General features: G+C 45.9%; 2 protein-coding genes across 7 annotated transcripts in view; one reads left to right on the top strand and one right to left on the bottom strand.

The window, feature by feature from the left end:
- LOC120394273 (F-box only protein 16-like) overlaps positions 1–5,861 on the bottom strand; it is a 44,864-nt gene extending 39,003 nt beyond the window's left edge. For all 6 annotated transcript variants that reach the window (XM_039518520.1, XM_039518515.1, XM_039518517.1 and 3 more), the window contains exon 1: positions 5,791–5,861. The gene's annotated coding sequence lies outside the window, so the exon portion shown is untranslated. The remainder of the gene's footprint in view (positions 1–5,790) is intronic.
- A 406-nt stretch (positions 5,862–6,267) lies between these two features.
- Positions 6,268–24,463, top strand: part of LOC120394275 (frizzled-3-like) — an 88,043-nt gene continuing 69,847 nt past the window's right edge. The window contains 2 exon segments of the mRNA XM_039518521.1: positions 6,268–6,311; positions 12,653–13,178. Coding sequence (XP_039374455.1) covers positions 12,990–13,178 — 189 coding nt within the window. The 5' untranslated portion in view covers positions 6,268–6,311; positions 12,653–12,989.

Genomic DNA, 24,463 nt, shown 5'->3' with positions numbered 1-24,463 from the left:
TAAACAGCTGCTTTTATGGTCCCTCCCTTAAGTACCTGTGTAAACCTGAGTTGGGAATGCCTCATCATACAGGGAGAAGGTAGTATTAATTGAAAGCAAACAGAGCCCTGCAAAGCAACAGATAATCATCTTAAACCTCCACAGTGCATCGTCTGCACCAACCACAATCACCTCCTAGCACTACAAGCATTGCACTCCCAAGCATAGATACAAATAGTAGTAGCTTCCAGCTTCAAATTGCTGCACTGCACCCCTCTAATAGCCCTGGTCTCTGGCTGTTCAAATTCAGCCTCCAGGCACTGAGCCTCAGTGGTTCAGTCCTGAGTGAAGCTTTCACCCTTCCCTTCAGAAATATTATGGAGCGTACAGCACACGGCTATAAGCATAGGAATATTGTCATCAGCCAGGTCCAGCTTCCCATATAGGCAGCGCCAGCGGGCCTTTAAACAGCCAAAAGCACACTCAGCAGTCATTCTGCACTGGCTCAGCCAGTTGTTGAACCGCTCCTTGCTGCTGTCAAGATGCCCCGTGTATGGCTTCATAAGTGATGGTGTTAAGGGGTAGGTGGCATCTCCCAGGATCACAATGGGCATTTCAACTTCCCCTACAGTGATCTGGTCTGGGAAGAAAGTCCCTGCTTGCAGCTTCCTGAACAGGCCAGTGTTACAAAAGATGCGTGCCTCATGCACCTTTCTGGACCAGCCTGCGTTAATGTCCGTGAAACGTCCACAAGCACCTGAAGAACCATAGAGAAATACCCTCTCCAATTAAGGTACTCAGTGCCTAGGTGGTCTGGTGCCAGAATTGGAATATGCGTGCTGTGACGGGTTAGATCACAGAGCCCCCTTGGGAGCTGCCAGCTGATGTGCCAAGACTACTTCTGCCCCTGCTTCCCTGCCCTGGCAGCTTAGGACTTCAGTGCCCTGCCTGGTTTGAGCCAGACTCGCTAGTCTGCTGCAAACCAAGACCCAGGTCTGAACCACATCCCCTAACAGCTGTAGGCTTGACTGAAAGCAGCTTACAGAAGTGTTCTTGTCTTTAACACTCAGCTGTCCAACTCCCAATGGGGTCCACACCCCAAATAAATCCATTGTACCCTGTATAAAGCTTATACAGGGTAAACTCATAAATTGTTCGCCATCTATAACATTGATAGAGAGATATGCACAGGTGTTTGCAACCCCAGGTGTTAATACATACCCTTGGTTAATAAGTAAAAAGTGATTTTATTAAATACAGAAGGTAGGATTTAAGTGGTTCCAAGTAGTCACAGACAGAACAAAGTGAATTACCAAGCAAAATAAAGTAAAACACGCAAGTCTATGTCTAATACATTAAGAAACTGAATAGAGATAAGATTTCACCCTCAGAGATGTTTCAATACGTTTCTTTCACAGACTGGACGCCTTCCTAGTCTAGTGGTATGAAAGAATTGGTTCCAAAAGTGCATTCTGGGATGTAGCTGTAAAACAGCGTCGGATATTCCACCGTGAGACGGGGATAGCTCCCAAGGTTCACCACCCAGAACACCTATAATTTCACTACCGACACTTGCTGGGGTAGGATGCTTTGCTCTGCAAGTGTACAGTAACACAGACTCTCTTATTGCTTTTATTTGATTATCTAACCGTTTTTTTCTTTGCCCTGTGCTTATTTTTTCCTCTCTTTCTATTCTTTAAAAATCATCTCTCCAAATCTTTCTTTTTTTAATCTTTCTTTCTATTTTTTCAACCTTTTTCTCTAAATGTGGCCAAACACAAGATGAAACAAGGCCCCTATTCAAACATAAAAAATAATAAAAAAAATTCTTTTTCAAAATGAACAACGGCACCAAACCTCGACACCAACGGAAACAGATGGCAGGACACAAGCCCAAAATGGGGTGTGGAAACCTGTCAAAAGTACGTGGTGAGAATGCTATCGAGGTATATACTACTTAGGCAATTGAACACTTTTCCATTGCTGTACTCATGTATTAAATCAGCAGGGCTAGAAACAGACTGTACATATTAGCAGCAAACTCCGTTGGTACCCCACATATGGATCCCTGCTGCTCTACTACATCCTGCCCCAGGATACAGTGAGGTGGGAGGAAAAGGTAGGTCCTCTAGGCCTTCCTAGAAAAGCCCACTTGAACAGCCATCTGGAAGCCAGAGAGACCTGTTCCTCCAAGGGCTAGAAGGTCTAGTGACAGCCAACCAGAGCCCAGCAAGCTCAGATAAGAGCAGCTGCCGTCCTGTAGCAGGTCAGTTTTTGGGCAGGAGCAAAGGAGTGGGAGTTCTTTGGCTGCAGGAGCCGCACAAATAAGTAAAGTTTATGGTAGGCTGAACTCACAGAGAGATTGCAGAGAGAGAAGCCCCTGAGGATGCTGGTGCTGAGATAGGGCTGGAGATAAAAGGGCCTTGTAGGAAGAGACCAAGACAAGTATGTGGCTGCTGTGTCTAGGGTCCCTGGTGGGGACCCCCAGTAGAGTACAGGATGGGTTCCCTTACTGATCACAGTTTAAATGGTGTAAGCCCCAAGAAGGGGCAGGCCTTAGTTAGAATTAACTAATTCTTAGTTCAAGCAGAATTTAAAAGGCTCATAGCCAGGGCGGAAGACTCTAGGGAGGGCAAACAGATTATTAGTTATTGACCTCTGTACTACCCCAGAAGGGGTTCATTTGGACTTTGTGACTTGGGTGGAGGGCTGAGCCACTGAAGTCCTGCCAACCAATGTTGACAACCTATAAGGGCTGCCAGAAGTGGGAAAAGGACTGCAGTACCACACCCAGCTTGATGGGTGAGGGTTACCCTTGTTGTCCCCTAGGCATTTCCTGAGTTGCTGTACCTTTAGCAGCTCTCTTCTTTGGTCCTTTCTGGGTCACTAAGACTTCTCTTTGACAAGGCAACATTTCTTCCCCAAGATGTCCAGCACCAGTCCAGTGGAGATTGGCTCTTGCAATGGTTCCTTCACAATTCAGTCAGTTAATGAATCTTTGTACAGTGCTTTGAAGGTTAAATGGGCCATACAAGTACTAAGGATTATTATGGATAGCCAGGGGTAACATTAATTATATGGGTAATATGCTTGGTGCTCCTTAGAATCCAGAACTATATTGGTATATGTGCTCCTTTGAGATAAGAATCAAGCAGACAAATCCTAGTGTTCTATAACAGGATTTTATTGGTTGCTTTATGATACAGTTGTGCACTCCTAGCAAATGGAGTTGTTTACTACAGCAGAATGATTTCATTCCCCCGATCCAATTCACATTAAAGATAACAAAGACTTTCTGTTATTTCAATAGGAGCTGGGTCAAACCCTTTGTTTTAAAAAATAATTTGAATGCATTTAAGAAAGATTAATGCTATGTATGATCAGATCATATTAACTAAGGCATTAAACTCATTTCCTTTAGCTATGTTAATCTAGGCTTAACCCTCTGGAATACCATTCCCGGGCCTTCGCCTTCTGCAAATCATAGTCAGAATAAGTCTTGCAGAGGCACTGTTTTATTAAGCCTTCCTGGCTCATCAGAGACCCATGTACCCACAGGTTTAAAAACACGTTACATAGAAATAATCTAACAACCATAATCCACATGATGGTATAAGTGTGACTTTTACCTGGAATGAACTAACCAAACTGTAAGGCTTAGAAAGGAAGAGAGGACTGCTTGTAAATGATCATCCTGGGAGTCAACAGTAGTTAATTCACATATACACCTCTACCTCGATATAACGCTGTCCTCGGGAGCCAAAAAATCTTACCACGTTATACGTGAAACCGCATTATATCAAACTTGCTTTGATCCACCGGAGTGCGCAGCCCCGCCCCCCCCGGAGCACTGCTTTACCGCGTCATATCCAAATTTGTGTTATATCGGGTCACGTTATATCGAGGTAGAGGTGTACTGTCGTCTGTGGATTTCAACTGTTGCAAACCATAGTAATAGAAAGGTGAGCCAGAGAGATTAGAGTATATAGACCAAAAAGAACAAAGTATATGAGAAAAGGAACAAAGAGTCCTGTGGCACCTTATAGGCTAACTAAGTATATGAGACTCAGCATGAGAAACTGCAAGAGGACTGATCTGGGGGAAAATCATTTGAAACAGAGAGAAACCTAGAAAGCAGTTGAGTGGCTGGGCAGCAAAATAAGTACGAGTATAAGTTACAAGGCCTTCTTGCTGCTGCATCTCATTGCAAGGTGCTGTGTTCCAGTAAGTGCCCCCTCTGCCAACAACTATCCTAAGGCATTAACACCCTTCAGTACTCCAGAGTTGACACCCTCACACCCCCAGTGGTCTCAATACCTGTGAGGGCCCCATGCCCTATATTATCAATACCCCCTTCCACTCCAGGCACTGATACCCTGCTCAAGGCACTGATATCCCCAGTTCTACTCCCCATAGCATTGATCGTCTCTGTGCTTCCTGGTTGAAATGATCCCCCCAGGGCCTCCATGACATCAGTCCCTCCCACAGCCTCTACCTGTGACCCACAGCTTTAATGCCCCCAAACAGGGTACACTGATATCTCCTGAGCCTCCACAGCATGTATACCCCACCACCACCCCATGCTCCCTGCACTGTGAGGCTTTGATACCACCAGGGCTCCCTGCACCCTGTGGCATTAATAGCCCTGCAGCCCTCTTCCCTCCCCCCTGAATGACCTTCGGCGGTGAAACTCCCCCGTTGCCCCCTGTTCTCTGCAGCATCAGTAGTCTTGCATACAGCCCCATAGAGTCGATACTCCCTACTGCCCTGCAGTATCTATATCCCCTTTGCTTCCCACAACATTGATAGCATCTAGTGCCACCCTTGGCATCAATTCCTCCCAAGTCTCCTGCTGTGACATGTGCCATCGATACCTCAGTGCTCCCCACACCCCATGAAACCAATACTCCCTATTATTCCTGCAGTATCAATACCTCAGTGCCCCGGTACCCTATAGCATTGATACCCCCTGTGCCCTTCACAGTCTCTAACTCCCACAGCTCCCCATTGCCTTGGGGTATCTATAATCCCCACCAGTGCCCCATGGCACTGATCCTCTCCAGGATGCATCTTGGGCCTTGCAGCACTGAAAGCCCTATGCTCTTCATGGCATCAAAACCATCATCTCTCCTGCATTCTGCCAGCCTCCAGTGCCCCTGTGCTTTATGGCATCAATTCCCTTCAGTACTCCCCCTTTCACCCTGCAGCACTGATATCCCCCTCCCCCATGCACCCAGTGCTCCCTGGACCCTGACATCCCCCAGTACCCCTGCACTGTACTGTATATTTCCAGTTCTCTCCCTGCACCCCGTGGAACTGATATGCCCCACAGCAGCCTGTGGTGCTGGTATCCCCCAATGGCCCCTGTGGTTCTAGACATTCCCAGTGCTCCCCTGCAACTAATATCCCCCTTATGCTCGGATATCCCCCAGTGCTCCCCTGCCCCTCTGGCGCCAGTATCCCCACAGCAGCCTGCAGCAGTGATATCCCCCGATACGCGCCCCCAGCACTGCCCATACCTAGTGCCCCCCCCCGCCCTGGGGTACCACTATCTCCCAATGCCCCCCATCCATAACTCCCAGTGCCCCCTCTGCACCCCTGGCGCGCCCCATGCCCCGTGACATCCATCCCCACCCCCAGCTGGTAATCCCGAGTGCTGCCCCAGAAACCCCGCCCCCGCGTCTCGGGAATCGATACCCCAGTGCCCTGACCGCCATGGAGGCGATATCCCGAGCGCCCCGCCCGGTGATATCGATACCCCCATCGCCACGATGCCCCTGGCGGGGATACGCCCCTCCCCCACGCTCTCACCTGGCTTCCCGTGCTCCGGAGCCGCGCCCCCCTCTACGGCCCCCCCGTCTCCTCTGCTCCCGGCAAGTTTATTCCCTTTGCCATGGAAACAATGCCTAGCGCCCCGGGGGAAGCAGCCAATCAGGGCCGAGCCGCGGCGTGCCGGCTCTTCTACCTAGCAACCAGCCGGCTGCTTCTGATTCGCTGCTCTCCGGGGCGGTCCGAAGGGGCGGGGCGGGGCGTGCCGGCTCGAGGGGCGGAGGCGGGGGCCGGCGTTCGAGCGGGGGCGGGGCTGGCGGGAGGCCGCCGGTGGGGGCGGGGGGTGCGGGGGTTGGCGCGGGCGTGGGGGGTCGGGGAGGCGCGGCCTTTCCTTTCTTCGCCCCCGCGCGCTGCGCCGCGGGCTCGGGGGGGGGGGGGGGAGAAGCGAGGGCGGAGAGGCCGGGCGGGGGCTGAGGTAAGTGCGGTAGCCTGGGCCTCGGTGTGGGGGGTGGGCGACCCGCTCCCTTTCCGTTGGAGCTTCAGGGTGGAGGGGATCCTCCGAGGTGAGAGCTCACACACTGCCCCCGTGCAGGCAGGGCGGGGGGGGGACCCCGGTGCAGGAGAGGGCTGAGCTGGGAAATGGCTGGGTCAGAAGCGCCCCCCCCCCCCCAGATCCCGTGGGAGTGAAGGAGAAGAAGAGGGAGAACCCCTCTTTCAGCAGGCGTGTGATGGAGAGCTTCTCCCCTTCCCTTCCCCCCACTCCCTACCTGGACCCGCAGTGGAGGGCGGGGGGGAATAGTGTGTGGCTCCCCCCTCCCTCCCTCAATCTGTGCTTGAAATGGAGTGTGTGGGGAAAACGTAGTTTGGTGTCCCCCTTCTCCCCCCCCCCCTCTGCCACGAGAATTGAGGGGAAGAATTGGGCGGGGGGGGATACTGTACAGTGTGGTTCTCCTCTCCCCCCCTCTGTCTGTAACTACAGTGGGGAAAGATGTGTGGTGTGCATCTCCCCAGTGTAATTGAAATGGGGGGAGATGTGGTGTGGTTTCCCCCTTAATCTGTAACAGAAATGGAGTGGGAGAAAACTGCAGTGTGGTTTCTCTCCCCCCTGACTGTAATTGAGGTGGAATGTGGGGAGTGTCCCCCGCCCCATTCCCCCTGTATCTGGAATGGGGGGGGTGAAGTTGCCATCTTGTTCCCCAACATCTATCCGCTTTGCGATTGCTCTCCATGAGCGCATCCATCTGTGTGATCTTCCCATTCTTCAAGTATGTTTGCTCTTCATCTCTTTTAGTATTAATTGTGAAACTTATTTGCTAATATTACTTTTACGCTTAAGAGTTGGTACCTGCCCTGTAGGATTTGCCATTTGTGATGTATGTAATAATACTGTAACTAAGCCTTTATGTATGTGCTTATAATTAGTATGTGCTTATAATTAGTCTTTTGAAGTCCATAACTAACTGGCTCACTAGCTACTTCCTGATCCTTTCTTGCAGTTTGTCTTTAGTGTCCCAGGGTAGGTGGGTTGGTGTCTCCTGATGTGATCACTAAAATAGTTCAGTGTATGTGCATGTATAATTATGTGTGTTTTATAGGCCTGATAAAGAACCAAAAAAGGTAGTGTGGTCAGAAATATTGCCACCAGGAAATTAAAAACTGTACATTATGGCATGTTCCTGTCTACACCAAAGAGTAGATCAACTGTATTTCTAGCTCTTGATTCTAGTTTAAAAATGGTTAGCATTCACAGTTGGAATACAGTCACATACTTGGCTTTTCATATTGCAGTTCTCCTATTCTCTGCATTTTAGTTTTACTTAGGCATTTTCCTTTTAAAGGGTATGGATGGTTCAGGTTATAGGTAATAGGTTTTGTAGCCTGTCTTCTCTAGCTTTTGCTTTAGATTCAACCTACAGTTCTGGCCTTGAATGTTATATTACTGTCTAGCACCATAGGATCTATGGGAGTTCTTCATAAAACAAATAGCAATAACAAAATCCCTAAAGGATTTAATGCAATTGTAATACCAACAGACCCCAGTCATGGGCAGACAGGATCGAACCTGGAACCTCTGGAGCTTAGTGCATGAGCCTCTACTGCATGAGCTAAAAGCCACCTGGCTGTTAGCTAAGACTGTAGAGCAGACTCATTTTATCTGTCTCTAAGTGTTCTTGGTACCACTAGATGGGACAACAGCACACCCAGAAGGTGTGTGGGTTACACGATATCTGACTTTTTTCCCTTCTCAGGATAAAAACCCTACTTGTGTTATGGGTTTTTTGTTGTTGGGAGGGTTGTGGGCAGTCAGATTTGGTGGTGTTTGGGGGTGTGAATATTGAGAGTGTCATTCTGGGTAAGGTGGAAAACCTTTTTGAAGAGGAAGGCATTGTAGTGTTTCTTGATCAGGGTTTGGTCTCTGGATTTGCCTAATCTTCATGCATCACAGTTTTAAACCAAACTGTGTTAGATCAGGATGAGACCTTATGTGGTGGATCTGCCTGCTGCAGGGTTCTTAACTTCCTCTGAAGCATCTGGTGCTGGCTGGAGGTGGGATACTGGACTACATAGCGCTTGAGTCTGATCAAATATGACAGTTCCTAAACTACTCTGGAAGTTCATTCTATGGCTGGATCCCATCAACCAAGGATGCATAGTTCTCACACACATTGTCTTGGGCTTTGTCATCTGCATTGTCCATTCCTAGACTGAAACATAGTCCCTAATGTATAGGGCTTGATCCATTAATAGTTTGTGAAGGTTAGAAGTGAGGGCTCAGGTTGCCATCTGAAACTGACTGGGGGCTAGTGAAGGCTTTTGAAGAAGGCCTGTTGTGCTCATGGTGACCTGGACCATGGAGGTGATAACAGCATTTTATACCAGCAGACACCTCGGCCTCAATAACATAATGGTCTTGAAGAGACAAATGCATGGATTACTATGGCTAGGTTCTTGTCCAGGAGGAAGAGGTGAAATTTCCAAGCAAGTTGGAGGTGAAAAGGCATGTTTATACACTGATGTTTAGATGACCAAGTAGTGTCAGTGCCTGGATGAATACTTGGTCATGCCAAGAGTAGGGAGGTGTGACAGGACCCTGAGGTTCAATCCACTTTGACAATTGGGGCTGTACACCTTGAGTAGAAGTTGGGAATGGTGTCTGGTTAGTTCTTCAAAGCATTTTCCTCCTTCTGACTAGCATTATTTGATTTTTGCCTGTGTTAAGCTTGAGACAGCTGCTCTTCATGCAAGAGTTGATCTCTTATAGTCATTCTAACATCTTAGAAAAGGTGGTGGTTGCATGACTGATGACTAATATGTAAAGAGGGTCACCAGCATATTCTTGATACCTGAGCGTATTGTCTTACTATCGCTCCCAGATATTGATGTGTAAGAGGGATATTATGGATCCCAGTGAGACATCACAGGTAAGGGCCTACAGAAAGTAAGAGCAGTTAAGTCACCCTCTGAGTTCTGCTGGAGAGGAATGAATTGGAGCCATTATAATGCTGTGCCATCTACTCCTGCCTCTTGGTCTACTCAAAAGCTACAGAGAGATCCAATGTGAGTTTGAGCATGAACATTAAGACCATTGACAGAGGCAAGATCTCAAGGTCATCCTCTTTTAGTATCACTAGGGCTGTCTCTGTGCTGTGCCTTGGTTGAAATTGAGATTGTGGGGCAGCCAAGATGTTGGCTAATACCACATGTTAGTAGAGCTTGGGGTTGCAACTTTCTCATTCATTTTGCCCATGAGTGAGAGGTTGGAGAGATCTTCAGGGTCAAGTGATGTTTTTTTGAGGACTGAGCTGACTATTGCATTTTTCAGAAAGTTTGGCAGGTGTGCAACTGTTGAAGGCATTAACAATTTCTATTAGAGGAAATGGTTTTCAGCAATCATGAGAGGTATAGATCCATTTCACTGGTGTGGCAGTGGCTCTCTATTTTCAGGGCTTTTTCATACCATCACATTTGCTGCAGCTCCTCAAAGTCAGTGTGACTGGGTGGGTAATACGATCTGGTCAAAGGTCTAGACTCATGAATGGTGTGGAAAAAGTGAATAGAGAGAAGTGTTATTTATCCTTTCCCACAATACAAAAATCAGCAGTCACCAGATGAATTTGATAGGCAGCAGGTTTACTACAAACAAGAAGTACTCCTTCATATAATAAGAACATAAGAACGGCCATATTGGTCAGACCAAAGGTCCATCTAGCCCAGTATCCTGTCTTCTGACAGTGACCAATGCCAGGTGCCCCAGAAGGAATGAACAGGACAGGTAATCGTCAAGTGAACCATCTACTGTTGCCCAATGCTCAATTAACCCATGGAACTTATTGCCATGGGATGTTTTGATGGTCAAAAGTACAACTGGTCTAAAAAAAGAATTAGATAAATTCATGGAGGAGAGGCCAATCAGTGGCTGTTAGTCAAGATTGGGAGGGATGCTACCCCATGTTCAGGATGATCCTAAACCTCTGATTGCCAGCAGCTGAGAGGGGAAGACAACAGTGGATCTCTCCAAAATTGCCCTGTTCTATACACTCCCCCTGAAGCTCTGGTACTGACCATGGTTGGAGACAGAATGCTGGGCAAGATGTACCATTGGTCTGACCCAGTATGGTTCTTGGTTGCAAACCTGTTATGTTTGTCAGTTCTTTGGTTCTTCTCTGAAATATTAATGTGGCACTTGAGGTTCTATTGGAAGTCTTGTTTGAACCAACAGTTATCTGGGTGATGGCTTACATTGAATCTTTTGTAAATAACAATCTGGTTAGAGGTTTGAGTTCTGTGCTTTAGGTTTCCATTTCTAATACTCCTCCAGAATAAAGTGGTAGTGAGAACAGGGGCCCTCTAGACCTGTCTTAATATAATATATGGACTGGAAGGGACCCCCTGAAAAGGTCATCGAATCCAGCCCCCTGCCTTCACTAGCAGGACCAAGTACTGATTTTTGCCCCAGATCCCTAAGTGGCCCCCTCAAGGGTTGAACTCACAACCCTGGGTTTAGCAGGCCAATGCTCAAACCACTGAGCTAGCCCTCCTCCTCTTCATTTTTTTTCCACTTTGGCCCCCATTCTCAAGGCTCAAACCATATTGGATCAGACTTCTCCACTTCTGACCCTTTTACATTGTGAAGGGAGAGAGAGAACCCCAGGGAATGACAGCTGCATAAAGGGGTTCCTCAGCCAGTTTAAAACTGCCAGAACAGCCGTACACTATTTCGTTCACCGCTCTCAGCCTCAAGATATTTTGGGGACAGGGATGGGTGGAGTATGTTGTGCTCTGACTTATTTTCAGCTATTGCAATGGTTCCTAGAGGGTAAGCAACATGGTGCACTCAAAGCAAAAAGGAGATGTGGAAGGACCTGGGTGCCATTGCAGAGCAGGGCCTGATTGGGAGAGGCCTGAGCTCTCTGGATAGCCTGAGGTATATAGGAGCTCGCTCTTCTATGCTGAGGTACTCAGTGAACCAAGGAAGCAGCACTGGGAGAACCCTTAAAAGCTTCTGCCTTGAAGTATCAGCACTTTAGACTCCCTGCTCATGCCTCCCTAGTCAAACACACACTAGTCCCAGTCACATATATCACTGAGTCGTCTTTTTGCTCCCACACTTTGGTGGAGGTGAGGTAGAGTGAGTGAGGCTATAGGCTTTTCAAGAGATTAGTTAGGATGTGGTGACTATGTAAGAGAATGAAGACATGTTGGGAGGCCTTGGCTGGGGGAATCCAGTGCCTTTGTGCCTAGGCATCAGTGCTTGAAGTAGTTCCCTGATGTTGCTGCCTTGGTTCCCAGGCCTATTGAGACAGCAGCACTGTGGTGTCATTTGATATGCTGATGCTTCAGAGCAGAGGCTCTTGCCTAGTCTGATGTTGCCTAATATGCTGGTTAGCAGAGGCAGTGGTGCTAGGGGAGCTGTTAAGTGCCAATACTCCTCTACTTTCTCATCTTCTTGTTCTCTTCTAAAGCTCCTGTCTCCTCCAGGACCCTTTCACTTCCAGATCATCTGCCCAGCCTGCCTAAAGGTTTACCAAGAGAATAGGCAGAGCACAACTGATGTGTCAGAGGCAGGCCAGTATAATCTGGAAACAAAAGTAGCTGATTTGAGCAATCCTGCAACAGCTAATTCCTCTTTCTCCCCCCCCCCCCCCCAAATAATTAGCTGGTTTTGAGATTTATCTCTGTATAGGTTTGTGAATTGTTTAGAGAAACAAAAAAGCAAAACTTCAGAATTAAAAACTTTAAATGTTCAATCTGTGAACATGTGTAAATATTCCACTAAAAATAATTGCACAGAAAACTCAGTTGTAATTCTTCAAAGGGCAGTTTCAAATTTGGAGGCTAAGTTCAGTTGCAGGTGGGAGCTCCACCTCTGAGCAACAGCAGCAAGGTCAGTGGAGATATTCTTCCATAGCCCTAGCTGTGGCTATGCTGGAGGTTAGGTTAGCGTAGCTGCCTTTTCAGGGGTGTGGGTGCTGTAGCTGTGTGGGTGCAAGTTTTAAGTATAGACCAGGCCTTAATGTCTCTTTGATGGAAATATTTAGGATTCATCACATAGAAACACTGTCACTTCCATTTTCCCTCCTTCCCTATAGGAAGAGAGAGCTATTTTTGGAGCATGCATCTGATGAATGGGTTCTAGCCCATGAAAGCTTATGCCCCAAAAAAATTCGTCAGTCTGTAAGGTGCCACAAGGACTCCTCGTTGTTTTAGCCCTTTTCTGCTCAGACTGAAAAATTTGAACTGAAAATTGATTCTGGGTCTCTTGATTTAATTACTTGGCTTCAGCACTTACAAATAAATTACCTTAAATATTTATTGTGCTAATATTGTTCTATATTAATTAACTACATTTTTAATTTTGAAGTTAACTATAGTGGTTTTACTGTTTTGTTTGTTTGTTTTTTAGGCTGTTTAATAAAAGAAGAACATAGCTCAGCTGCTGTTTCAACAGGATGGGTTCTATCGTGTGGGAATGTGGTTAATCAGCTTGACACATTAACCTAATACAGCCTTCATAATGTGAAAAGAAAAGTCAAGATGTCCCATCTGTGTCAAGTGTTCTGTCAGACTGAGTGAATAAGACTCTGTCAGCACAAATAGTATTTCAGTTTTTGAAGAATCTTAACAAACAAGCAGCAAAAATACTGGCATTAAAGCCAGACCTTCAGTACATGTATATCTGAAAGTGTACATTGAATAATCTGACAGGCCTCAGTGACTGGCTCCCATTCACATGTGGAAGGATGGCTACTTGCTTGATGTTCTGCTGTCTTTTGTTCTTGGAAGTTTTGGTGGGGCATACAAGTGGACACAGTTTATTTTCTTGTGAGCCCATCATCTTGAGGATGTGCCAAGACCTGCCTTACAATACCACCTTTATGCCTAATCTTCTGAATCATTATGACCAGCAAACTGCAGCATTAGCAATGGAGGTAAGAATTAATCTGCTTTCTTTCGAAAGTATGTATTTGGTAGGCCTTTAATTGACCATGGGATTATTTTTGGCAATTGGGAATTAAGGAGAAGGATGGTTATATAAAGGATATTTTATAATAAAGTTTCAGTATTTTGCTTAATGTCCTATTGTTTGAAAAGTGTAAGGCTCCCAGATGCCATTTGCCTTACAAATCATTCCATAAAATATACTATTAAGAATTACTACAAATGTGTAACCACATCGTTCATATATACATAAATAAGTACAACTGTTTGCATTCAAAAGTACTCAAGGGTTCAAGCTTTAAATATTTTTGGCTGATGGAGAATGCATATTTGGAATAATATGTCAGCAAAAGTTAGTTTAAAGTACTTTTCAAGAAACTAGTTTATACAGTAATGCTAAACAACCAATGGAGGACTTAGTTATAAAAATATGTCCTTCTGATGTTGGATGGAAGATTTTTGCCTCCTTAGTTCTTACAGATTGTATTGTCTTTGTGTCCCACTAGTCTGATGGAAAAATATATGCATGGGCTTTCCCAGGTTATAAGAATATCTGTTGGTAAACTATTCCTTTAAGCTGCTTCTGTTCAGGCAGGGAATTGGTGAACTTAAACTTTCTTTGTTATTATAATTGTACCTTACTACTCTTTTTATCTATAGAATAAATCCAGATAAGACTTGTCCAGTTATCTGCGTTCATTTCCGTTTTCCCACCACCACATTTTGTTGGATGGCTGTACACCATCCACTTTATTCATTTATAGTATAATTCCCACTAATATGTCTGATCTGTTCTTGAATATCTCTTGTGATGGTGCTTCAGTCACCTACTTGGGAGTCTTTTCCACTGGCCTCTTGTTTATATACCAGGAATCTTTGTCCTTCCATTTACAGTGTCTGAGTAAGTCCTTTTTGTAGAGCTTGGCTGTGATTTGATTAAAGCAGTGGGAGTTTGAATGCTCAGCAGCTCTCAAGATTTGGCTTTCCAATGGTACTGTGATGGAATTGCGCACACTAGGAGTTCTCAACCCTTTTCTTTCTGGGCCCCCCTCAACATGCTATAAAAACTCCAGGGCCCGGTGGGGAGGGGGGACTTGGGGCTCTGGGCCAAAGGTGGGACCCTTGGACACAGGTGTAGTTTGATTTCTATTTGGGAGGAGCTAGGGGACAAGGGCCAGCAGGGCTCAGGCTAGCTGTGTGCACTGCCACCACCCCCTGATTCACCTCAGCAAGCCACACACCTGCCTGGGTCTGTGTGCCGGTAGCTGCTTTCTAAGGGCTCTCCTGGAGCCAGGTCCCCACCTGGGCAGCTCTTACCAGCTGTGTGAGCAGTCAAAGGGGGCTGGGAGCTGAGGAGCAGCTGCAACCCTAGGCACCAGCAGCAGACAGGGGAATGCCACGGCTGCCCAGTCCATGGCACCACCAGCCTGAGGAGCAGCTGCTCCGCACTGCCTGGCTCCTGTTTCCTGCCTAGGATCTGGCCAGAGGGTGGGGCCTGAGGGAAGCTGAGGGGGAGACGTGAGGGGCTGTGGAGCTGCCCCCAGAACTGCCCCACTCTGGGGAAGGCAGTTCAGTTTTGGGGGGCAACACCCTCATGCCCCCTCAACTCTGCTCATGGGCTCAGGGCTTCTGCCCACGTTGGGGCTTCAGCCCCACGGCTTGCATCTTCATGGGGGAGAGGGAGGAGGAGCTCGGGATTTCATCTCCCTGCTGCTCTGACTTGAGTGGGGGAGAGGGGAGCTCAAGGTTTCAGCCCCGTAAGTGAGGGTTGCCAGGGCTCGGGGTTTCAGTGGTGGGGTCCCACGGACCCCCAGTTGAGAACCGCTGGTGCACATGATCGTGTGTCTTCCTATATTCTAGAAATATAGTTTCCATGTTCTTGTATTGTTTTTGTTCTCTTTCTTTTCATATCTCTAGCTCTCCTATGTCCTTTCTAAATGGTGGGATCATGAGTTCTGTGTGTGATTGACACAGGTAATGTTAGTGCTTTAATCTGTAACATGGAATTTTATTCCATATTTTTGCCTCTATAAATGTACAGTTGTATCACTAGTGCACTTTAATGACGATAGTATGGGCACTGTGGATAAGGGTTTGTTTGTCCCTTATGCATTCTCCCCATTTCTCCCATGAGATAGCGACAATCTGGTATTGATATTATGCCCAGTTACCAGCTGTTCAAGCAACAAACTATATTAATGCTGACTAAGATTAAGCTACTGTTTTGTCTTCATAGCTGGTGATATGTTAAGGAAACATGTTTAGTAACATGGGTTTCCTTAAAGAAATCACGTTTGGCAATGAGTTGAGGTGTTGATGACATAAGACAAGACAGATGCAGGTATAATATAGCATAGTACTTGATAAAGAATAATAAAGGTGGTTTGAGAGGTGTTTGAAATTAAATAATTACTAATTGCTCATCTTTGCTCAATTTTCATTTGCAAATGAAAATAGGTTGAATAAAATAGTATTTTCATTTCCAAAATGTTTTTAAAATGTATATTATATACTGTAAGACAAATACTATAAAGAAAAAAACCTCCTCGAACATGATACTCAGAAAGCGATAATACCAACACAAATCTCTATTGTAAAGTAAAAAATAGAGAACATTAAGCAGATTTTCCATCATTCTATTCCACAAAACTACCAGTACCAACTTCTTACCTTCTGCTCAAATTCTGAGCCAATAAATAAGGAGTTTGTCTTTGAGGTCAAAATCTTGCATAAGGCTTTAGAATATTTTAGGTCTTTCTTCCTCTTTTTGTGAAGGTGTGGATGAGGGTCTGGCTTCGGTGGTTTAGTTATCCAGATGATTTGAAATGGAGTATACTTTATTTACCTAATTAAACAGGGTACTTAACTTGTGTGGCATTAGGTAGGAAACACAACTGAGTCTCTGAAGGAGAGATTCTCTTTCTCTTGAAGAGGAAAAAATCCCTACTTAGACAGTTGTTGTTCCATTCCTTTTAGAAATTGTGTATACAAAAGGGTTCTATCTAGTACATAGGGCCAAGTTCTGCTCTGTTACACAGTGAAACTCCAGAGTGACTCCACAGAAGTCAGTGGAGTTATATTAGTGCAAATCAAGAGTAAATGAGAGCAGAATTTACTTGTAGTCTGAAATCTCTTAAAAATTATTTTCAGATTTAGGCTCATTAGAAAAACTGGCCAGAGTAGAGATTTTCACAAAGAGTTTAGACCAAGGATTTCCGCATTTTGATTTAGCTGAAGAGTTTTTATTTCAGATCCAGGAAGCCGAACAGTCTTAACTTGAACATTGTCTACGTTTGAAAAACTGCACTAGTCTATCAACATCGGTGCAGTTACAGCGATGTAAATTTCTTTTAGCAGTTATCTGTCACAAAAGTTACAGGGATTAATTTAAAAGTTGAAACAGTTTAGCTAAATCAATTTGTGTGAACTCTTGTATTAATTTTAAACTGGCTATTTGAAGTGCAAGCTAAACTGATATAGGCAGGCTTAAACTTTTATACAAGTGTTGTACACAAGTTATACTGGTTTTAACTAAATGGGTACAAAATGACACCTTTAATTGGTACAACTTTATGTAAATAGGGATTTGGAGTTTCTGGTGATAAACACAGCCTTCTGGTAGGACTAAAGCAGTTTCTCAGAGCCTCCTTGCTCCATTACCTCTTTGTACTTGGAAGCAGATACAAGCAAACACTTCATCCTTCAGTCTGAGCTTCCTAAGCTGATTTCCCTTCCAGTTCATATAGCAGCTTTTGAGCCCAGGTGGGAATCCTGTCTCCTGACCCAGCAGACTGAATACCATCTTCTGGGTGGGACAGCCCCCTTTCTGGTTCCCTTTTGAAGGGAGTTAACGCATTCCCTGTCTGTTCTGCTGTGATGTATGTATACCTAATCAGTGCTCTCATCCAATTAAAAAAAAATAATTGTCCATTTAAGTAGTGATCTTACTGAAAGCACACTATGCCTCTGTTCCTTGATCCACACTGGTTACCACAGTGGCAGCCACATGGAACAAAGTGAAAAAGTGGGTTAGTCTCCCATGCTGGCTCTTCTGTGGAACACCAACGTAGTACTCTTTCTTGCCTAGTAGACTTAGTCTGTAGAATGATAGGAGTTGTGTATGTTTTATTTATTCCCTATGTTAACCTAGCAGAAATTTAACATCTGAATTTAGCAAGAAGGAATTCCTTGCTTTTTGTATTTAGCCTTAAAAAAATTACAGGAACGATATTCTAGTAAGAGTATCTGCAGCAGGTATTTATAGACCTCTCCTTTCTTGAAAACTTGAAAACTTCTTCACCTCTGACTGATTTTTACGGCTCTGTTGTTCAGTGTTCTGCAGTGCTGTAACCAGGGGCGGCTCTACGAATTCTGCCGCCCCAAGCAGGGCGGCGCGCCGCGCCCTCGCGGGACCTCCCGCAGACGTGCCGCTGGTCCCGCGCCTACGGTGGCGCTTCCGCAGTCATGCCTGTGGGAGGTCCACATGAGCCGCGGGACCAGCGCACCTGCCGCAGTCATGCCTGCGGGAGGTCCGGTCGTCCCGCGGCTCCGTTGGACCTCCCGCAGGCATGACTGCGGAAGGTCCGCCGGACCCGCCTGCCGCCCTCCCGTTAAAATGCCGCTCCATGCGCGCGCTTGGCACGCTGGGGTCTGGAGCCGGCCCTGGCTGTAACTGATCTTATGTATTTTTATGGACGAGTTTTCCATAGGATCTTCTTTAACACCGCTACATCTGATCTTACTAGCATGTGAAAATCTCAGGATGCCCCAAACAAAATGAAAACTCAAATCTTGGAATCTGGCAGTCACTACAACTGCCAGATACACAATTTTGGAAACTATTAGTGAGACTTTGTAGGATTCTGTGAATTACAAAGGGAAAGGAGAAATGTAGAGCTGGAAGGGCCCTTGAAAGGTCAACTTTTCCAGCTCCTGTACTGAGGCAGGACCAAGTATACCTAGATCATCCCTGACAGGTGTCTGTCTAACCTTTTTAAAAATTCCCATGATCAGGATTCCACAACTTCCCTTGGTAGCCTATTCCAGTGCTTAACTGTCCTTAGTTAGGGCTTGGCTACACTTGCAGGTGTGCAGCGCTGCGAGTTACAGCTGTCTTCGTACAGCTGTGTAAGGAAAGCGCTGGAGTGTGGCCACACTGACAGCTACCAGCGCTGCAGTGTGGCCACATTTGCAGCGGTGTTGGGAGTGGTGCATTATGGGCAGCTATCCCAGCGTTCAAGTGGCTGCAACGTGCTTTTCAAATTCGGGGGGTGGGGTGGAGTGTGACAGGGAGCGTGGGGTAGAGAGAGAGAGAGTGGATTTTTGGAGCCGACACTGTGTCAGCTCCCTGCCTTGCAAAGTCCGACCTCTTCCCCCACCCCTCATTCACTCTTAAATGCAAATAGCCTTCAGACCAGATAAGCAGCTGCTCCAATGGACTCCCTGCCCCCTCCCCCTCGCCATGCTGTTTCTCTCCTCAAGCAAACACTAGCTGTGGACATTCATCCCCCTGCCTGCCTCATTCACAGCAAACAGTAGCTGTTTGTTTTTTAGATAAGCAGCTCTGGGAGCCCCGAGTTCACAACAAAACAAAGAGAGGCATCATAACAAAACAAAGAGAGTTCTTTAGTTAAAAGCATTATGGGAAAATTCCGGAGGTCAGTTACAGCGTAGTAAGATTAATCACTGTTTACACTGGCACTCCAGCACTGCAGTCGTTATTCCCCAGGCAGACGTGGAGTACAGCCAGCGCTGTAGCCAGGGAGATACAGCGCTGTATGTGCCTTGCAAGTGTGGACGGTGAGTGAGTTGCAGCGCTGCAACTCTCCAGTGTAGCCAAGCCCTTAGAAAGGTTTTCCTAATGTCTAATCTAAATCTCCCTGGCTGCAGATTAAGTCCATTATTACTACTTCTCCATGTTCACTGAATGTAGGGCAATTGATCAATCCTCTTTTTATAACAGCCCTTAATATGTTTGAAGGCTATTGTCATGTCCCGCCCTTAGACTTCTTTTCTCAAGGCTTATCATAGGTTTCTTTAACCTTTCATCAAAGGTCAGGTTTTCTAAACCTGTTATCATTTTTGTAGTTCTCCCCTCTACTCAGTTTAGCCACATGTTTCTTAAAGTGTTGTGCCGAGAATTGAACACAGTACTCTAAATGAAATCTCACCAGTGTCAAGTAGAGCAGGACAGTTAATGCCTGTGTCTTTTGTTCAATCCTCTTATTAATACATCTGAGAATATTAGCCTTTTTTGCAACTGCATCATATTGTTCACTTGTTCAATTGGTTATCCACTATAACTCCCAGGTCCTTCTTAGCCAGTACTACCACCTAGTCAGTTATCTCCCATTTTGTACTTGGGCATTTGATATACATGTTTTTGTTTTCTATGTGTAATACTCTGCACATGTCTTTACTGAATTTCATCTTGGTGACTTCAGACTAATTCTCTAATTTGTCAAGGTGACTTTGACTTCTAATCCGGGCCTCCCCAAGTGCTTGCAACCCCTTCCAGCTTGGTGTCATCTGCAAATTTTATAAGCATACTTTGCACTCCATTATCCAAGTAATTAATTAAAACATTGGTATCAGACCCAGGACAGGCCACTGTGGGATCCCACTGGATAATCTCTCTCTTCCCCCCCCCCCCCTAGGTTTGACAAACTATTGATGATTACTGTGTGTACAGTCTTTCAATCAGTTTTGCACCAAATGTGATGCTTCCTGGAGTACCCAGGTTTGAGGCACCTTGCTACCACCTGCCCTTAGTGGGAGGAAGTCTTGTCTGTGCGTGCCAAGAGTCAGCTCCCCCTGACTCCACCAGCTACAAGCAACACAAGTTCACCCTCTCAGCCTATACAGGCTCCGTTGTCCCTCTGCAGGTAAGAAATAAGCACACTCCAACCCCTAAGCACTCCAGTTGTCCCCCTGGAATGTCCATCCCTTGTTCTATTGGACGCTATCAGAATTCACAGATCTGCTGCTCCTAAAGGAACAGTATGCCAGCTTAGCAGTTTCACCTCCACATCACTGCTCCACTTAATTCGAAGTGCTTAGATTTGTGTATAGTGAAAATAAGTGTTTAATAAAGAACAGAGATTTAAGGAGAAACAAGTAGAATTAATGGAAATGGTTACATATAAAATCATAACACTTTCTAGATCCTGATTTTAACTAACAGGACTTCTCCAGTTTCATAAAGGATAACTTGCCCAGAGTTTGTTTTCTACCAGCATTAAACAGCTAGACCAGCTGTAATCCTCTGTTCATAAGACAATCTAGTTGGCAGATTGTAGGAACAGAGCTACACCTAGGTGACAGATATAGTTCAAACTATCCATTGTCTTCCCTTGTAAACAGAAGCAGCAAAGAATCCTGTGGCACCTTATAGACTAACAGACGTTTTACAGCATGAGCTTTCGTGGGTGAATACCCACTTCTTCGGATGCAAGTAGTGGAAATTTCCAGGGGCAGGTTTATATATGCAAGCAAGAAGCAAGCTAGAGATAACGAGGTTAGTTCAATCAGGGAGGATGAGGCCCTGTTCTAGCAGTTGAGTGAAAACCAAGGGAGGAGAAACTGGTTCTGTAGTTGGCAAGCCATTCACAGTCTTTGTTTAATCCTGAGCTGATGGTGTCAAATTTGCAGATGAACTGGAGCTCAGCAGTTTCTCTTTGAAGTCTGGTCCTGAAGTTTTTTTGCTGCAGGATGGCCACCTTAAGATCTGCTATTGTTTGGCCTGGGAGGTTGAAGTGTTCTCCTACAGGTTTTTGTATATTGCCATTCCTAATATCTGATCTGTGTCCATTTATCCTTTTCCTTAGAGACTGTCCAGTTTGGCCGATGTACATAGCAGAGGGGCATTGCTGGCATATGATGGCATATATTACATTGGTGGACGTGCAGGTGAATGAACCGGTGATGGTGTGGCTGATCTGGTTAGGTCCTGTGATGGTGTCGCTGGTGTAGATATGTGGGCAGAGTTGGCATCGAGATTTGTTGCATGGATTGGTTCCTGAGTTAGAGTTACTATGGTGCGGTATGCAGTTACTGGTGAGAATATGCTTCAGGTTGGCAGGTTGTCTGTGGGCAAGGACTGGCCTGCCACCCAAGGCCTGTGAAAGTGTGGGATCATTGTCCAGGATGGGTTGTAGTTCCCTGATGATGCGCTGGAGGGGTTTTAGCTGGGGACTGTATGTGATGGCCAGTGGAGTCCTGTTGGTTTCTTTCTTGGGTTTGTCTTGCAGTAGGAGGCTTCTGGGTACACGTCTGGCTCTGTTGATCTGTTTCCTTATTTCCTCGTGCGGGTACTGTAGTTTTGAGAATGCTTGGTGGAGATTTTGTAGGTGTTGGTCTCTGTCTGTGGGGTTAGAGCAGATGCGGTTGTACCTCAGTGCTTGGCTGTAGACAATGGATCTTGTGGTGTGCCGGGATGGAAGCTGGAGGCATGAAGGTAGGCATAGCGGTCGGTAGGTTTTCGGTATAGGGTGGTGTTAATGTGACCATCAATTATTTGCACCGTAGTGTCTAGGAAGTGGACCTCCCGTGTAGATTGGTCCAGGCTGAGGTTGATGGTGGGGTGGAAGCTGTTGAAATCGTGGTGGAATTTTTCCAGAGTCTCCTTCCCATGGGTCCAGATGATGAAGATGTCATCAATGTAGCGTAGGTAGAGAAGGGGCGTGAGTGGACGGGAGCTGAGGAAGCGTTGTTCCAGGTCAGCCATAAAAATATTGGCATATTGTGGGGCCATGCGGGTGCCCATAGCGGTGCCACTGATCTGGAGATATATATTGTCATCAAATTTGAAATAGTTGTGTGTGAGGATAAAGGCACAGAGCTCAGCAACCAGTTGTGCTGTGGCATCATCAGGGATACTGTTCCTGACAGCTTGTATTCCATCAGCGTGTGGGATGTTTGTGTAGAGAGCCTCTACATCCATGGTGGCCAGGATGGTGTTTTCTGGAAGGTCACCAATGCATTGTAGTTTCCTCAGGAAATCAGTGGTGTCACGGAGATAGCTGGGAGTGCTGGTGGCATAGGGTCTGAGTAGAGAGTCCACATATCCAGACAGTCCTTCAGTGAGAGTTCCAATGCCCGAGATGATGGGACGTCCAGGATTTCCAGGTTTGTGGATTTTGGGCAGTAGATAGAATAGCCCTGGTCGGGGCTCTAAGGGTATGTTGATTTGTTCCGGTGTTGGTGTAGGGAGTGTCCTGAGTAGATGGTGCAGTTTCTTAGTGTATTCCTCAGTGGGATCTGAGGAAGTGGCCTGTAGAATTTGGTGTTGAGAGTTGTCTGGCGGCCTCCTTTTGGTAGTCAGACCTGTTCATGATGACAACAGCACCTCCTTTATCAGCCTCTTTGATTATAATGTCAGGATGGTTTCTGAGGCTGTGGATGGCATTGCGTTCTGCACGACTTAGGTTGTGAGGCAAGTGATGTTGTTTTTCCACAATTTCTGCCTGTGCACGTCGGCGGAAGCATTCAATGTATAGGTCCAGACTGTCATTTCGACCCTCAGGAGGAGTCCAGGTGGAGTTCTTCTTTTTGTGCTGTTGGTGGGAGGGTAACTGTGTATCAGTGCGCTGTTCAGTGTTGTCCTGAAAGTATTCTTTGAGTCGGAGGCGAAAGTAGGCTTCCAGATCGCCGCAGAACTGTATCATGTTGGTGGGGGTGGCAGGGCAGAAAGAGAGTCCCCGAGATAGGACAGACGTTTCTTCTGGGCTGAGTGTGTGGTTGGATAGATTGACGATATTGCTGGGTGGGTTAGGGGTACCACGGTTGTGGCCCCATGTAGCAGGTAGGAGTTTAGACAGGTTACAGTCCTTTTCCTTTGTAGAGAGGTGAAGTGAGTAATGTAGATCTCCTGTCTTATTTTAGTGAAGTCCGTTTGTATGGAAGTTTGGTTATTGATGAGAGTCTCCAGGTTGGAGAGCTCTTTTTTGATGTTTTCCTGTTTGCTGTAAAGGATGCTGATCAGGTGGTTCCTCAGTTTCTTTGATAGAGTATGGCATAATCTCTCACTGTGGTCTGTGTAGTATGTAGATAGCAGTGGATTTTTTACCTTTAGTCCATTAGGTATGATGTCCATCCGTTTACATTTGGAAAGGAAGATGATATCCGTCTGTATTTGTGCAAGTTTCTTCATGAGGTTGATGGATTTCCACTCCATACGGCTAAATGCAGTGCCTTGCATGGTGTCAAGTATCAGAGGGGTAGCCGTGTTAGTCTGGTTCTGTAGAAGCAGCAAAGAATCCTGTGGCACCTTATAGACTAACAGACGTTTTGCAGCATGAGCTTTCGTGGGTGAATACCCACTTCTTCGGATGCAAGTAGTGGAAATTTCCAGGGGCAGGTTTATATATGCAAGCAAGAAGCAAGCTAGAGATAACGAGGTTAGCTCAATCAGGGAGGATGAGGCCCTGTTCTAGCAGTTGAGTGAAAACCAAGGGAGGAGAAACTGGTTCTGTAGTTGGCAAACCATTCACAGTCTTTGTTTAATCCTAAACTGATGGTGTCAAATTTGCAGATGAACTGGAGCTCAGCAGTTTCTCTTTGAAGTCTGGTCCTGAAGTTTTTTTGCTGCAGGATGGCCACCTTAAGATCTGCTATTGTGTGGCCAGGGAGGTTGAAGTGTTCTCATACAGGTTTGTAAACAGGGTATCCCCTGCTGTTTGTCTTTTCCTGGATGGAATCTCCCCTGAGCAGTCTCTTGATTAGCATTTTGTTCAGACTGTAAATAGGCACTCATTGTGGAGTATTCAGTACTCAGTATACATATAACCAAATGAGCAAATAAAGAAATTTCTTTCAGGCAGGAGATGATTCTCCTCTTCTGATGACCAGCCTCAACTTAAACATTAAAAGCATAACTTCTTTGTGTATACTTACACATTTTGCAGTGATGATCAGTGTGACACAGGCTTTCAGTAGCAATCTTACATGGCAACCTTTAACAAACTATGGAAACCAGATCCAAAGGATCTTGTGCCATTTGCCAGTGGGCACCAAGTGCTCCCTGAGTCACATCCACCTTCTAGTAATTTCCTCTAGTCTACATTTCCCTGGCTTGCTTATAAGAATGTCATGTGGGACTATGTCAAAAGCCTTACTAAGATTAGGGGTATATCATGTCTGCAACTTCCCCTCCTATCCACTAGGCAAGTAACCCTGTCAAAGAAGGAAATTAGGCTGGCTTGGCATGATTAATTCTTGATGTATCCATGTTAGCTATCACCTATCCTCTAGTGCTTACAAATTGATTAATAATTTG

This window comes from Mauremys reevesii, unplaced genomic scaffold, assembly GCF_016161935.1.
Source record: "Mauremys reevesii isolate NIE-2019 unplaced genomic scaffold, ASM1616193v1 Contig46, whole genome shotgun sequence".
NCBI lineage: Eukaryota > Metazoa > Chordata > Testudines > Geoemydidae > Mauremys > Mauremys reevesii.
Note: the sequence above shows the minus strand (reverse complement) of the source record. Positions and strands in the feature narration are given on the sequence as shown.